Raw genomic sequence first — 16,643 nt, 5'->3', positions numbered from 1 at the left:
TGGCTACTCACAGTATATTCAATCATGGGAGTGATTACATTAAAACACTGAGAATCATGGCCCAGCCAAGTCGACACACAATCTTAACCATCACAACTATACAAAAAAAAAAAAAAAACCCTCAAATTTGAAACTTATGAAGACATAACCCAAACTCAAGCTAAAAAATTAATATACTAACTGATCTATATTAAAAAAAAAAAACCATTGCCATCAAGTCAATTTTTACTCATAGCGACCCTACAGAACAGGGTAGAACTGCCCCATAGAGTTTCCAAGGAGCGCCCGGTGGATTTGATCTGCTGACCTTTTCGTTAGCAGCCATAGCTCTTAACCACTAGGCAACCAGGGTGTATGTATAACCAGTCAAAACATTAGGATCGTAATAGAGGACAAAAGGCAATCAAAGTCTCATTGGATTCCTACAGAAAATAATAATAGATGAAGATGAGATCACTATAAAATAGGTAGACTCTATCTAAAAACAACTCATTATCAGGGAGAGTTAGTAGAAGCAAGATGTGATAGATCAGATTACTGCTCACTATCTTCTCTCTTGGAACAGAAATACTGCCTAGTCATGTGTATTCTTGGTTGGTCATACTACTTATTTTGGCCAAAGGTTGTGGGAAAAAGTGAAAATATACCAGTTTCAAGCCATCAACTTGAGAGGCATCCTAGTTTTCTACTCACCTTTGTGTACTCTTGCAATTTGCCATAAGAAAAGTGTGACCCTGGGAAACTGCTAACCAAGGAGGATAAGAGATATGTGAAACAGAACAGAATCAACACAGCATTGAGCTAGGCCAATTGGATGTGAATTCTGACGAAGAGCCTCCCTAGCCAACCCATCACCCAATGAGTGTGGCGGGGGGGAACTTATTATTGGAAGTCACTGAGTTCCAAGGTGATATGTTATAAAGTATCATTGTAACAATAGCTGACTAATTCAAAAGACCAAAAAAATACCAAAAAAAAAAAAAAAAAAAATTAGAAGATTTAGCATCTGCCATGGATTGAATTGTGTCCCCCCAAAATATCTGTCAACTTGGCTGTGATTCCCAGTATTGTATGATTGTCTACCATTTTATCATTTGATGTGATTTCCCTATGTGTTGTAAATTCTATCACTATAATGTAATAAGATGGATTAGTGGCAGTTACATTGATGATATCTATAAGATTAGTGTCTTAAGCCAATCTCTTTCGAGATATGAAAGAGAAAAGTGTACAGAGAGACATGGAAACCTCGTACCACCAAGAAAGCAGGGCCAGGAGTAGAGTGCATCCTTTGGACCTGAGGTTCCTGCCCAGAGAAGCTCCCAGAGTAAGAGAAGACTGATGACACAGATCTTCTTCCAGAGCCGACAGAGAAAGCATTCCCCTGGAGTTGATGCCCTGAATTTGGATTTGTAGCCTACTAGATTGTGAGAGAAAATTTCTCTTTGTTAAAGCCATCCACTTGTGGTATTTCTGTTATAGCAGCACTAGATGACTAAGACTGCATCCTACTTAATGACTGAGCTATTCCTTCATAGCACGTGCACTTTGGTGAGCATTTCTATAGAACACAATTATTTAAAGACACTTTAGATAAATAATGTCTTTTTGAAAGGTCAATCCCAAAACTCTCTCCAAGACTTTCTTTCATCAATCTTTCCAAGTTCCTGACAACCCAGCTAACCTTTTGACACTTCCCATATGTACCTCAGGCCACCTCTCCTTCCTCAGTAAGTGTTTCAAGTTCTGCTCATGGGGGTGATTTGTCTTTACCCTCCCCATACTGTGATTTTAATGCAGCAGCTATCCAATTTGTGCCAACATACCATTCAAATCCATTCATAAATCAAGGCTGTGATTTTTTTTTCCCTCCTCAATTAGATGGTAATTGGGGAATTGGCATAGAACCATTAATTATGTTAAGGGAAAGACAGGGAATCTATAGACGCAGGTACAATGAGAGTACCAGGGGATTCTGAGTCACCAGTTTATTTGTGCCTTCACGTGCTCCGTGGGTCCAATATGATAAGTGTACCCTTTTATTTTACCAGGGAACTGTGTTGTGTACAGAATTTTTTAAATAGAATTTTGATATAATTTATTTCTTCTCTGATTTCATAGTTGAAATCATAATAGACAGAAAATCATTAAGGATATAATTATTATTTAATAATTTGTAGACCATATAGTACTCAATTAATGATCGAATTCTTATTTCAAGTTATCTTTTCTGATAGGGATAAGAAAAAGCATTTGAAAGATTATTAGCTGCCTACCAGATGCCAAGGGTTGTCATTTTCATGAGGGAATGCAGTCAGCTTATGGAGACCAGGCAGAGAGGGAGGGAGCCAGTAGTATAAATATCCCAACCTCACTCTTCTCCATTACTCCCTGCCCCCATGGTCTCTTGCAGGTGAATACCACTGGTTGAACCCAGCAAGAAGAAAGAGTACAAAAGATGCAGCCCATTATAAATCAGCCCCCGGGCCACAAAACAAGGGACCCAAGGGAAGTAAATGGATCTGGAGGAGTAACCAGAAGATATCTAGAAAAGAAGTACATTTCTTTAATTTCCTTAATTGAATAAAAAGTGATCTAAATCTATAGCACACATCATACTTAATGTAAGGCTGTTAAAGATTTAAAAGAAGTTCTTCCTATCACATATCCTAGAGACTTAGAGAATCTAGAGCCTATGAAAATATATCATTCAATACTTCATAAACCAATTTACAAAATTTAGAGATTATATCCTAAATATTATCAAAATAAAGTTAGCACATTCCTGAAAGCATATTACCTTTCATGAATATGTTATGAATAAAAGGCACTTAAGAAATACATGGTAATAATGAATTTAAGTTCCAATACATGTGTTGGCGACTTAAATAGAATAAAGCAAAGCAATACAAATTTCATTTTTTTAAAATAGATCTGAAATAGTATCGAATAAAAGGCAATTCATACAATAAATGATCACCAATGACAAGGTTTTATTCCATCATTCAAAGGGACTTTATTAGGTACACTTGTATCTGAATTTTATTTTATTTTAGTAACTCCTTAAGTAGAGCTCTTTTTGGCCCAAAATTACAGTATATAAATATTCTTATAAAGGATATGTGAGATTGTATACAAATTGATTTGCAAAAATTGGAACAAAACAAACTTTCAGCTTTGACTTTTCTACTCCTAACAAGGAAATGGCTCCAAAATAATTAGGAAAATGGCTGATGACTCCCTGTGAAAGTGTGAGTTACATGGAAATGTCAAGAATCTGTTGGGATCCAGAATTTCCCAGGATGCCTATTCTGACCCTACTGTAGCCTCAGTTGTCTCTAAAACCTCAATATATATGTATGTAATTTCTGAAATTACATATTTAGGCGTTTATATTAATATAAAGCACTATTCAAAAATTGAATTCAAAAAAGAATAAAATTTAAAAATATAAATAAAAGTTTTAATATTTTTCTTACAATTTCCTGGAATGTGTACACCTCACTTTGGAAATTACTGTTTTAGAATATCTTATAACATTATACCCAAGGGGTTTATGGGTTCAGTTTGGCATGCAATTTAGATTTAATGACTATTGTCCCAGAGTAATAATTAATAGTGCCCCTTTTTCTTTCAAAGGTGTCTTTGTTATAATGATATGGGAACCCTAATATAATCTAGTAAAGAAGCATGTGAACCCTAAGTTAAAATTTTTATGCTATGCAAGGGTAAAAATTTTCCAGTCTCAAGCCGAATCAGGCCATCAGGCTTGTTTTGTAAGGCACTATGTTTGGAGAATAAAAAATCCAGTCCTTCAGATGGCTTAACAGATCACCAGAGGTCCCTCAATCTGAGGTCTAGAAGACTGTTTCCTTCTTAAACATGTGTTACCTGCAGGACTCTTGGAAACAGGTTAGGTTTCAGTCCCTGCTGGAAATTGCCAAAGCAAATTTACTGTTCAATGCTCACAAGCAGATGCACAAAATTCCTAAATTAGCACCACTGCATTTTCTTAGATTTACAGATGTGGCTAATGAAACCAGCTGGCAATAAATTTAAATTTCTTAATTTCTAATAGCTCGAATATTGCAGTCATTATACAAAACACATCCCAAGTGTTTACATGCCAAAAAACCCATGTAATTTCCGACAGAGCCCAAATGACAGTAGGTCCAGGTTTATACAGCACAGTCCCAGTTTATGTGCATGAGCCCAAAATTACTGGTGTCTTCCAAATGTGCCTGGGATGGGTATTAAATAATATGGTCCCTCTAAACAGAAGTGGTATTGTATTTAGAGCTGAAATTGATGATCCATGCTTCTCCAACCAATTAGAAGGCAGACATGAAAAATCCTTACCTTTCTGCACAGCTGAGGGGAGTTCTTGAAGTCTCCAGATTGACCAAGAATCAATTTTCATGTTAATCTTTTTCTTTCTCAATTTTTGTCGTCTTAAAGCTTCTTCAGCTTCTGCACGGTCGGTTTCTAGGCTTTTAATGAGATGGATGGCCTCCGATAGCAATGTTCCCATTTCCTGCTTTATTTCTGGACACTTTTCGTCTTAAAATAGGAACATATATTTACATTTATTAGTGAATCAGCCTATAATCTGGGTGGTGGGAACATGGGTCTTACTTGTATCACTAGTCTTTTAAATATTTATATAAATAAATAAATGCATTTCTATCCACCCAATATTTAGTAACAGAATTTTAGAAAAGTGAATCAGCCGTTTGATTATAACATTTGACGACATATTTCTAAATAGAACATTTTATAAAATAATTAGAATAGCTAAATATCAACCTATACTTTGACAAATGATACCATTTTATCTCAAGGAAAAAAACATGTCCTATTCATAAGCTATATTATAGAGTTTTATTTTTAAATAACACCTGCATTTCCTTCCATTATATGAGAAAAGTAAATCCTAATGATTATGTCAGATAAATATTGAAAATTCTCAGATTATTCCTAGAAATAAGACACTTTATAGTCTTCAATCTTATCAGATAATAACTTCTCTACTTAGCCTTGCCAGGAATTTATCATCATTTCCAAATTCTATTCATTTGTTTATAATACAAATTAACTTGCTTAATGACAGACAGTTGTGATTCCTGGTTCACAGCTCCGGAATGATATGGTTTAATGTCAACAAAATTTTTAACGTGGGTATTCATTCATCTATTTATGCAAGAAATACATATACAGTTTATTATGTTCTAGACAATATGTTCAGTCCTGGAGATAGACCCATAAGTAAGAAAGATGTGGGTCTCACCCTTGTGAGATTTATACCTATTGCCAATGACTTTTGCCAAAAATGACATGACAAGAATACATAAACAAAAAGTGTCCAGAAAAGCAAAGCCCCCAAAGAACTGAAGCTGGAAAAAAATTGCAAAACTGTATCAAGAATAAAGACAACTAATAAACTTTTTTCTTTTGTTTTGCTTTTGAACAATAAAGACAAAGGTGTTCTGCTAGAAAATAGCATTACATAGTGATTACAGGATGGCTATAAGGACAAGCTCAGAGGTCACGGCCTCCACTTCTCATCCAGTGGGCTTGTCAAAGAAATTCAGCATACTGTCTGAAAAGAATTCTTGTGAAACAAATTTCCCCATTTTAAGGCATAGAAATTGTCTTTCTGTGGACTGGTCCCTTATTTGGTGTCTTCAAGTCTACTGTCTTCTTTTGGCACAATTTACCACATGCTGGACACTTGACTTTGTTGATTATTTGTTTTTATACTATCCTCTAACAACATTCTAAAATAAACGTAAGTACGAATAACATGCGGTGACTCTAATGCATTCTATTTAACATCTTTCTCAAGTGTTTCTTTTTGTTTTTAGACTACCATATCAATTAGCTCCACCATTTGAGCTACTGAGTGAGCAGCCACCTGCAATTTTTTTAAACATAAATGTTTACTTACAATATATATATTTTAGACCCAAAATGCTCATGCTTGTAATAATCATAATTTTAGTTAATTTTTTACTGTTAGCTCCTCAAGATTATTTTGAGCTAGGATAGTGACTACCCATATATTAACCTCTTCTCTCAGCATTTGTGATGTAAAAACTTGATAAGTAATAATTGAGGTTTCATCTCCCTTACAGACATAAATATTAAAAAGGGAAACAGTAATAACAGAGCCTTGCTATAAATGACAGCTTTGAATAACAAAATAACATTTCTTGCTTCAAAAGAAATCTTTTATTAGCTGTTTTTCTCTAAGGTTGTTAAGCAAATATTTTTGTGACAGTGGAGTGTGGGGTTGTAGGTGTTTAATATAATCCCAAGAATATATTCAAATACACACATGTAATAGTAACACAAATACAATACCAGTATATAAAGTATTTTACATTTTGTAAATTGCGACAACAATATTAATGACAACTTATATATAAACTGGAGTTGTGATATTCAATATGGCAGCCACAGGCCACTTGTGACTACTTATATTTAAATTTAAGTTCATTAAAATTAAGTAAAACTTAAAAATTCAGTTCCTCAGTCTCACTAACCACATTTCAAGGGCTCAACAGCTACGTGTAGCTAGTAGCTTCTCTACTGACGACGGTGAAAATACAGACATTTCAATTATTACAGAAATTTGGAATGGATAGAACTGAACTAGAGTTAGCTTCTTGACAGTTTGGCAGAGCTCATTATATACTCAGGTTCTAGATCAATATCTGATATATAATAGTCATTAACAGATATTTGTTGAATGAATGTTTAATCACATGATATGGGGGCTTGTTTCTCTATTATACACTCAGAAGAATGATAAAAATCTTAAACATGGTTATTGTAAAAATTAGAAATATATTAAATGAAAAAACCACTGATCTTTTAAATATAGTTCTATTTATTTATGTGTAATTATTTCTATATAACGTATTTGGGTATATTTATGTTCCTCAATAGATATGAGGAACAACTTTACCTCCTTCTTCTGTTTTGACCTTTTCTTCTGGTGCAGCAATACTTGTTGTACTCCAATCTTCTGTCGCTCCTTTTGTGGAAGAAGCTATACTCCTATATAATGTGAAAAAGGTAATCAATTAGTAAAGGAAGCCTGTAGTAAAAATTAATTAAAAAAAAAATTTAGGTGACGCTCTTACTCTGAATTTTAAATATTTATGCTGATACTATGCACGTTAGTCCTCCATATCGGAGGTTAGTAAAGCATAACATTTTAATAGGTAATGAATGGGCTTTACACTTAATGGTAAATTAATATAAACTTAAATTTTATTACAAATCACCTGAAAATTTGAAGGGATAGTAAAGTAATATTTTTTCTTTCTTTTTTTTTAAGAAATTGGTCTTTCCCAGGATGAGTGTTGCTGTCAGAAAGAGGATGTTTCTAGAGAACAATGTGAATGACCCATTTCTCTGATTTCAGTTTAACAGTGTCTGGGAAACCAATAAAAATTATAAGGAGTAAAAATACCATTTCAGATTTGAAGCTAGTTTTCAATAAGTGTTTAGAAAATATCCAAATTAAATTGTTATTTCCTTTCAGAAGTTTCTCTCTAGTTGAAGTTTTGTATGTTGAATGATGAAATATTTCTCATTATTATTATCTCTCTGGTCCTATCCTAGAATACTAGACTAGTCTTCATAGTATTTAAAGATAGGTACTTTTCTTCTGATAGGAGTTAAGAGAAAATCAGTATCAACAACAAACCAGAGTTTGTTTTTTAATTTTTATAAAACTATTACACCTTATTTATTAAATATGTATTGCAAATTAATTTAAGAAAATTATAAAAGTATCCATATTCATTTACTCTTTTCACAGGTACTGTAGATCATGATCTTATAGTGATATTTTAATTTTTATGAAATTAAAGTCATAATATTTTCCATCTTGCTTTAGTCACATATTATTTCCTGTATATCGGATTACCATTAAATATTTTCAATGGCTATATAGTATTTGATCTTACTGGTGTCCCACTATTTATTTAGGAAAGCCTCCTTATTTTTAGGTCAGGAAAACAGTCATTATATTTTCTTCCTCAAATTTTAATTTTCATTTAAAAAATATTTTTTGTTGAATAATGGGCTGTAATTTTTCCTGTTTGCTTGCTGTTTTAAAAAACAGTTAAATATTGCCCCAGTATCATTTATTAAATAATTCTTTCCCCATTGACTTGTAATGCAAACTATATGAGATACTAAATTACTTAATTAGGTCTGTTTCTGTGTTTCTCTTCTAAGATCCATTCACTTAGTTCTTGAACCAGAATAATTCTGTTTTAACTCTTATATTGTTAAAGATAATTTTATTTTTTTAATTTTTTTCATTTTTTCCCCAGACAAAAATTTATACGTACAGTATTATGTGACTCTAATTGCTCTCCCCATACTGTGACAGCACACTCCTCCTTTCCACCCCTGATTTCCCGTGTCCATTCAACCAGCTCCTAACCCTCTCTGCCTTCCCATCTCACCTCCAGACAGAAGCTGCCTGTTTGGTCTCTTGTGTCTACTTGAGCTAAGAGGCACACTCTTAATGATTATCACTTTATGTCCACAGTCCAGTCCAATCCCTGTCTGAAGAGTTGGCCTCGGAAATTACTTTAGTTTCAAAGATAATTTTAATGTCTGATGTGGAAAATCCTACTTTCATTCTAACGTTCCTTTTGAAGGAAAACTATGTTCTAGATCTACGATCAATAATTTCAACATGAAAAATAAACCATAAAAAAAGCAAGAAAGGTCCTTACCATTCTCCACGGGCCATTTCAAACTGTCAAAATAAAATGTTTCCATAAAAATCAATTTATAAGCATCACAAAAACAGTAGGTAAACTTGACTTACACATAAACTCACCGATAATAACAGCAATAGTCTATTTCACATACCCAATTATATTTTTGTCAAATTAAACTCTGTGGTTTTCCAGATAGGATATACTTGTCCTACCTATTGATCTTCTGTTATTATTGCTCCCACCTATTTATTCTGTTCTTTCGTCTCTGTGTTTCTAAATCTTATTGCTTCATCAAGGGTCAGTTGAAATGTTGCTTCTTCCCAAAAGACTTTACACATCAGAAGACATGATGAAAGCCCATTGAATTTTTTTTTCAAATTGTGATAAATATACATGTAACAAAACATTTGCCATTTCCACATTCTTCACATTTACAACTCAGTGACATTCATTGTGTTCATCATATTGTGCAATCACCACCATTATCTGTTTCCAATTTTTTTTTATCACCCTTAACAGAAGCTCAGTGTCCCCATGCAACGAGTCCCTCTTGCCACCTCTGTACCCTCCCTCCCCACCCCTGGTAACCACTAATAAACTTAGGTCTGTATGTATATATCTATTCTAGATATTTCACATAAGTAGAATTATACTATAGCCGTCCTTTTGTGACTGACTTATTTTACTCAGCAACGTGCTTTCAAGGTCCATCCATGTTGTAAACTGTACCAGGACTTCATTCCTCTTTATGGCTGAGTAATACTACATTGTGTGTATGTACCACCTTTTGTTTATCCATTTATTTGCTGATGGGCATTTCGGTTGTTTCCATCTTTTGGTTATTGTGAATAGTGCTGCAATGAACACAGGTTTATCGATTGAATTTTGAATTTTAATGTATTACAAAGAGGGTTAAGCACGGATTACATGGGATGTCACAGATATTTCATTTCCTATAGCATTGTTTCCCCTCTGAACTATAAATTCCTTCATGGGACCATGTCCTAGAGGTTTGTTATCACAGTATGTTGGGCTGCAGGAGGTGGCATAAATTACCAACAACACAAGGGCTACACAGTCAGAATGTCATGGCTTTCACAGATGCAGTCCAATTCGAGATGTTAGATTAAGCCTACATGCTTACATCCTTTCCATTCCCAAACCCAACTAAAATGTCTGGAAAAAATATGTGTATATATATAAAATTATGAAACATAAAACAACTAAGTTACTGGAACCAATATTTTAGGAGAGTTCCCCAGAAATAGAAAGTAATCAGATTAGATAGTGAAAACAGTGCAAAGAAAAGTGCAACTCAGAACAGACAAAACACAGACTGTTTCAGGGTAGGCGAGAGGCTTCTCTGTGGAGTTCACGAGGAATTCCCAGTATGGGGGGAATAAGCAGGTAATAAAGTAAGTAATCAAACGGCTACCATGGATAATATGGGCCAGTCTTCCTACTTTCCATGCCCAGAATACAAAATAAAGGCTGAGAAGTTGCCTTCTAGTCCCTGCCATGAGAACAGCTCTCTAACCACACTGGGGATCTGCCTAAGATGAAAGTTATGGTTATAGAGAGAAACAAAATGGAGGCCAGGTCACTAGATGTATTTCACAATGGGTACAAACAGGTGTGTGAGGGAAAAGAAAGGCAGATTCACCCAGAAGTGAAATATTTTAAGGTGCTACAATACACTACAAATAAGTTAAAAGACTAGGACAAGCAGAATGAAAACATTTGCCATCAATATAAAAGGCAAGAGATTGCTATCAGTATTTCTATAAATATGTAAAAAGCCACAAACATCCCAAGAGAAAAATTAGAAAAAGTATACAAACAGCAATTAAAAGAAATTTAAACGCAAATGAGGCAACAGAATACAATGTTCTGTTTATATGTGTTAATTGACTTACGTATCTATGTATTTAGCTACTAGTGGTTAAGAACTCAGTTGCTAACCAAAAGGTCGGCAGTTCAAACCCACCAGCGGTTCCTTGGAAACCCTATGGGGCGGTTCTCTTCTGTCCTATAGGGTAGCTATGAGTCAGAACTGGTTCAACAGCCGTGGGTTTTTTATCCACATGCACACAAAACTACACACACACATATACACAGATATATTATATGAATGCACAATATATATACACACTACATATGTAACAAAACCAGTATTTAACATCACACTATTCATCAGTTTGCCCCTCTTCTCCATTACCTACTTCAAACCCTCTTTTAAACACGTTTTGGTATTTGCTAAGCTGCTGGAATTTTTTTTTTTTTTTAATTGTGCTTTAGGTGAAAGTTTACAGAGCAAATTAGTTTCTCATTAGACAATACACATATTGTTTTGTGACACTGGTTGCTGTCATGGATTGAATTGTGTCCCCCTAAAATATCTGTCAACTTGGCTAGGTCATGATTCCCGGTATTGTATGATTGTCTACCATTTTGTAATCTGGGGTGATTTCCCTCTGTGTTGTAAATCCTATCACTATAATGTAATAAAATGGATTAGCAGCAGTTATACTGATGAAATATACAAGATTAGATAGTGTCTTAAGCCAATCGCTTTTGAGATATAAAAGAGAGAAGCAAGCAGAGAGACAGAGGAACCTCAGACCACCAAGAAAGCATTGCCAGGAGCAGAGCATGTCCTTTGGACCAGAGGTTTCTGCACAGAGAAGCTCCTAGACCAAAGCAGGATTGATGACACAGACCTTCCTCCAGAGCCAACAGAGAAATCCTTCCCCTGGAGCTGACGCCCTGAATTTGGACTTACAGCCTACTAGACTATGAGAAAACAAATTTCTCTTTGTCAAAGCCCTCTACTTGTGGTATTTCTGTTATAGCAGCACTAGATGACTTAGACAGTTGCTAACCCTGCCATGTGTCAACACTCTCCCCTTCTTGACCTTGGGTTCTTCATTTCCATTCATCCAGTTTTCCTGTCCCCTCCTGCCTTCTCGGCCTTGCCCCTGGGCTGGTGTGCCCATTTAGTCTTGTATGCATGGTTGAACTATGTGTGTTATTGTTTGTTTTATAATCCTGCCTAATCTTTGGCTGGAGGGCGAACCTCAGAAGTGACTTCAGGATTGAGTTAAAAAGGTGTCTGCAGCCCATACTCTCAGGGTTTCTCCAGACTCTATCAGACCAGTAAGTCTGTCATTTTTGTGTGTGTGCGTTTGAATTTTGTTCTACATTTTTATCCAGTTCTGTCCAGGACCCTCTATTGTGATCCCTGTCAGAGCAGTTGGTGGTGGTAGTCAGGCACCATCTAGTTGTGATGGATGGAATTTTCTTGTACTAAAACTCTGAAAGAAACTAAACTCTTCTATTTGAATTATTATTAACTATTAATGTAATTAGTGGGCCCTGGTGGCACAGTGGTTAAGAGCTTGGCTGCTAACCAAAAAGTTGGCAGGTCAAATCTTCCAGTCGCTCCTTGGAAATCCTATGGGGCAGTTCTATTCTGTCCTATAGGGTCGCTATGAGTTTGAATCAACTTGACAGCAATGGGTTTGGTTTATGGGTTTATTAATGTAATTATTATAATTAAGCTTAGAAGTTTGCTTATTTCCATAAATATTTTAGAATATCTTATTATAATTTCTAATATAAATCAATTATAACCAACAAACCACAAACTCTCATTCATTTCTTTTTCAGAATAGCAAAGAGAAATAAAGAGGGGAAGAAAAACTAAAAATATCAACATTGGACTTAGTTTTAAAAACTATCACATTTTTAAAGGAAATGAAACACTTCATTTACTTGAAGCTCTAAACCACATTGCTGACAAAGTCCTTCCTGATGCTTCTAACATTCTCATCAACATGACTTTTTTAACACTATATTGTTTTTGGAAATTATTACCAAACTTTTAAAACATTAAAAATACTATCTTTGGGACAAGGGAGTTATTTAGAAAACCTTCTATCTTCCACTCTAAAAATTAAGGAAAGAAATTAACTTTATGTTAAAAACGTCTTTTTGTATTGTAAAACATTTATAACTATGTAGTACTAATACTAAACACTGTTTCCCACGATTGTAACTTATTTTCCTATGGAAAGAATACTTAAACCCTTAAATTTACAATCAATTTAGAGTAACCTATAAGTATCCTGGAAACCCTGGTGGTGTACTGGTTAAGAGCTACAGTTACTAACCAAAAGGTCGGCAGTTCGAATCCACCAGGCACTCACTCCTTGGAAACCCTATGGGGCAGTTCTACTGTGCCCTATAGGGTCGCTATGAGTCAGAACTGACTCAATGGCAACAAGTTTGTTTTTTAGCTATCCTATTCAAGAGTATAAATGATCTTGAAAACATAAGGAATATCATGAAATATGCCAAATTTAAGAATTTTTAGGAATGACAAGTACATCCTTTCCGTGTTTTAAAAATCAACCTGGTGCATTGACAGATGAATGGACAAACAAAATGTGGTATATAAATATAATGGAATATTATTCAGCCACAAAAAGGAATGAAGTTCTAATACACTCTATGACATGAATGAACCTTAAAAATGTTATGCTAACTGAAATAAACCAGAGAAAAAGGACAAATATTGTGATACCACTTATATGAACTATCTAGAATAGGCAAATACATAAGGACAGAAGGTAGATTAGTGGTTACTATGGCTAGAACTCCCCATGCATCTGTCAGTTTGTCATACTGTGGTGGCTAGCATGTTGCTGTTATGCTGGAAGCTATGCCACTGGTATTTCAAACACTAGCAGGGTCAAACAAGGTGGACAGATTTCAGTGTAGCTTCCAGACTAAGACAGACTAGGAAGAAGGACCTGGTGCTGGTGGTCAACTTCTGAAAAACTTGGCCAGTGAAAACCTTATGAACAGCAGCAGAACATTATCTGCTACAGTAATGGAAGATGAGTCCCTTAGGATGGAAGGTGCTCAAAATACGACTAGGGAAGAGGTGCCTCCTCAAAGTAGAGTCGACCTTAATGACATGGATGGAGTAAAGCTTTCAAGACCTTCATTTGCCAAGGTGGCATGACTCTAAATGAGAAGAAACAGCTGCAAACATCCATTAATAATCAGAGCATGGATTGCACAAAGTATGAATCTAGGAAAATTGTAGGCCATCAAAAATGAAATAGAATGCATAAAGGTTAATATCCTAGGAATTAGTGAGCTGAAATGGACTGGTACTGGCCATTTTGAATCAAACAATCATATGGTCTACTATGCCAAGAATGACAAATTGAAGAGGAATAGTGTCACATTCATCGTCAAAAAGAATATTTCAAGATCTATCCTGAAGCACAATGCTATAGTAATAGGATAATATCCATACGCCTACAAGGAAGACCAGTTAATTTGACTATTATTCAAATTTATGCAACAAACAGTAACGCCAAAGATGAAGAAACTGAAGATTTTTACCAATTTCTTCAGTTTGAAATTAATCAAACATGCAGTCAAGATGCATTGATAATTGCTGGTGATTGCAATGTGAAAGTTGGAAACAAAGAAGAAATAGTAGTTGGAAAATATGGTCTTGGTGACTGAAATGACTCCGGAGATCACATGATGGAGTTTTGCAAGACCAAAAATTTCTTCATTGCAAATACCCTTCTAAACAACATAAATGGTGACTACACACGTGGACATCATCAAATGGAATACACAGGAATCAAACTACATCTGTGGAAAGAGACGATGGAAAAGCTCAATATCATCAGTTAGAATAAGGCCAGAGGCCAACTGCAGAACAGACCATCAACTGCTTTTATGCAAGTTCAAGTTGAAGCTGAAGAAAATTAGAGCAAGTCCATGAGAGCCAAAATACGACTTTGAGTATGCCCCACCTGAATTTAGAGACCATCTCAAGAACAGAATTGATGCATTGAACACTAATGACTGAAGACCAGATGAGTTGTGGAATGACATCAAGGACATCATACATGAAGAAAGTAAGAGATCATTAAAAAGACAGGAAAGAAAGAAAAGACCAAAATGGATGTCAGAAGAGACTCTGAAACTTGCTTCTAAACATCAAGTAGCTAAAGCAAATGGCAGAAATGATGAAATGAAAGAGCTGAATAGAAGATTTCAAAGGGCAGCTCGAGAAGAAAAAGTAAAGTATTATAATGACATATGCAAAGAGCTGGAGTTAGAAAACCAAAAGGGAAGAACACGCTCAGCATTTCTCAAGCTGAAAGAACTGAAGAAAAAATTCAAGCCTTGAGCTACAATACTGAAGGATTCTATGGGGAAAATGTTGAACAACACGGGAAGCATCAAAAGATAGAAGGAATTTACGGAATCACTGTACCAAAAAGAATTGGCCAACATTTAATTATTTCCAGAGGCAGCATATGATCAAGAACTGGTGGTACTGGAGGAAGAAATCCAAGCTGCACTGAAGGGAATGGCATAAAACAAGTCTCAGGAATTCCCAAAATACTAATTGAGATGTTTCAACAAATGGATGCAGTGCTGGAGATGTGCACTTATCTATGTCAAGAAATTTAAAAGACAGTTTCCTGGACAACTGACTGGAAGAGGTCCATATTTGTGCCCATTCCAAAGAAAGGTGGTCCAACAAAATGAGGGAATTATTGAACAATATCATTAATATTACACGCAAGTAAAGTTTTGCTGAAGATAATTCAAAAATGGTTGCAGCACTACATGGACAAGAACTGCTAGAAATTCAGAAAAGGACATGGAAAGAGGGATATCATTGCTGATGTCAGATGGATCTTGGCTGAAAGCAAAGAATACCATAAAGATGTTTACCTGTGTTTTATTGACTATGCAAAGGCATTTGACTGTGTGGATCATAACAAATTATGGATAACACTGTGAAGAATGGGAATTCCAGAACACTTAATTGTGCTCATGAGGAACTTGTACAAAGACAAAGAGGCAGTTGTTCAAATGGGATACTGAGTGTTTTAAAATCAGGAAAGGTGTGTGTCAGGGGTGTATCATTTCATCATCTTTATTCAATCTGTATGCTGAGCAAATAATCTGAGAAGCTGGACTATATGAAGTAGAATGGGGCATCAGGATTGGAGGAAGACTCATTAACAACCTGAGATATGCAGGTGACACAACCTTGCTTGCTGAAAGTGAAAAGGACTTGAAGCACTTACTGATGAAGATCAAAGACTAGTCTTCAGTATGGATTGCACATCAACATAAAGAAAACAAATTCCTCACAACTGGACCAATAAGCAACATCATGATAAATAGAGAAAAGATTGACGTTCTCAAGGATTTAAGTTTACTTGGATCAATGCCCATGGAAGTAGCAGTCAGGAAATCAAACAACATATTGCATTGGGCAAAACTGCTGCAAAAGACCTCTTCAAAGTGTTAGAAAGCAAAAATGTCACTTTGAGGACTATGGTGCCCCTAACTCAAGCCATGGTATTTTCAATCGCCTCATATGCATGCTAAAGCTAGACAATGAATTAGGAAGACTGAAGATTGATGCCTTTGAATTACGGTGTTGGTGAAGAATATTGAATATACCATGAACTGCCAGAAGAATGAACAAATCTGTCCCGGAAGAAGTATAGCCAAAGTGCTCCTTGGAAGCAAGGATGGCGAGACTTTTTCTCACATACTTTGAACATGTTATTAATAAGGATCAGTCCCTGGAGAGGACATCATGCTTAGTAAGGTAGAGGGTCAGCCAAAAAGAGGAAGACCCTCAATGAGATGGATTGACACAGTGGCTGCAACAATGGGCTCAAACATAGCAACAACTGTGTAGATGGTTCAGGATGAGGTAGTGTTTTGTTCTGTTGCACATGGGGTCACTATGAGTTGGAACCAACTCCACAGCACCTAACAACAACCATCATCCCAAAAAGAAACCCAGTACCCATTAGCAGACTCTCCTAA

At 35.4% G+C, this 16,643-nt stretch overlaps 1 protein-coding gene across 1 annotated transcript in view; it reads right to left on the bottom strand.

Moving 5' to 3' along the window:
* The window catches only part of CCDC178 (coiled-coil domain containing 178), a 477,152-nt gene that overhangs the window by 436,717 nt on the left and 23,792 nt on the right, over window positions 1-16,643 (bottom strand). The window contains exons 4-6 of the mRNA XM_004386900.1: window positions 8,763-8,785; window positions 6,971-7,062; window positions 4,360-4,560 (exon numbers count right to left, since the gene is read on the bottom strand). Coding sequence (XP_004386957.1) covers window positions 4,360-4,560; window positions 6,971-7,062; window positions 8,763-8,785 — 316 coding nt within the window. The remainder of the gene's footprint in view (window positions 1-4,359; window positions 4,561-6,970; window positions 7,063-8,762; window positions 8,786-16,643) is intronic.

This window comes from Trichechus manatus, unplaced genomic scaffold, assembly GCF_000243295.1.
Source record: "Trichechus manatus latirostris isolate Lorelei unplaced genomic scaffold, TriManLat1.0 scaffold00175, whole genome shotgun sequence".
Classification (NCBI taxonomy): domain Eukaryota; kingdom Metazoa; phylum Chordata; class Mammalia; order Sirenia; family Trichechidae; genus Trichechus; species Trichechus manatus.
Note: the sequence above shows the minus strand (reverse complement) of the source record. Positions and strands in the feature narration are given on the sequence as shown.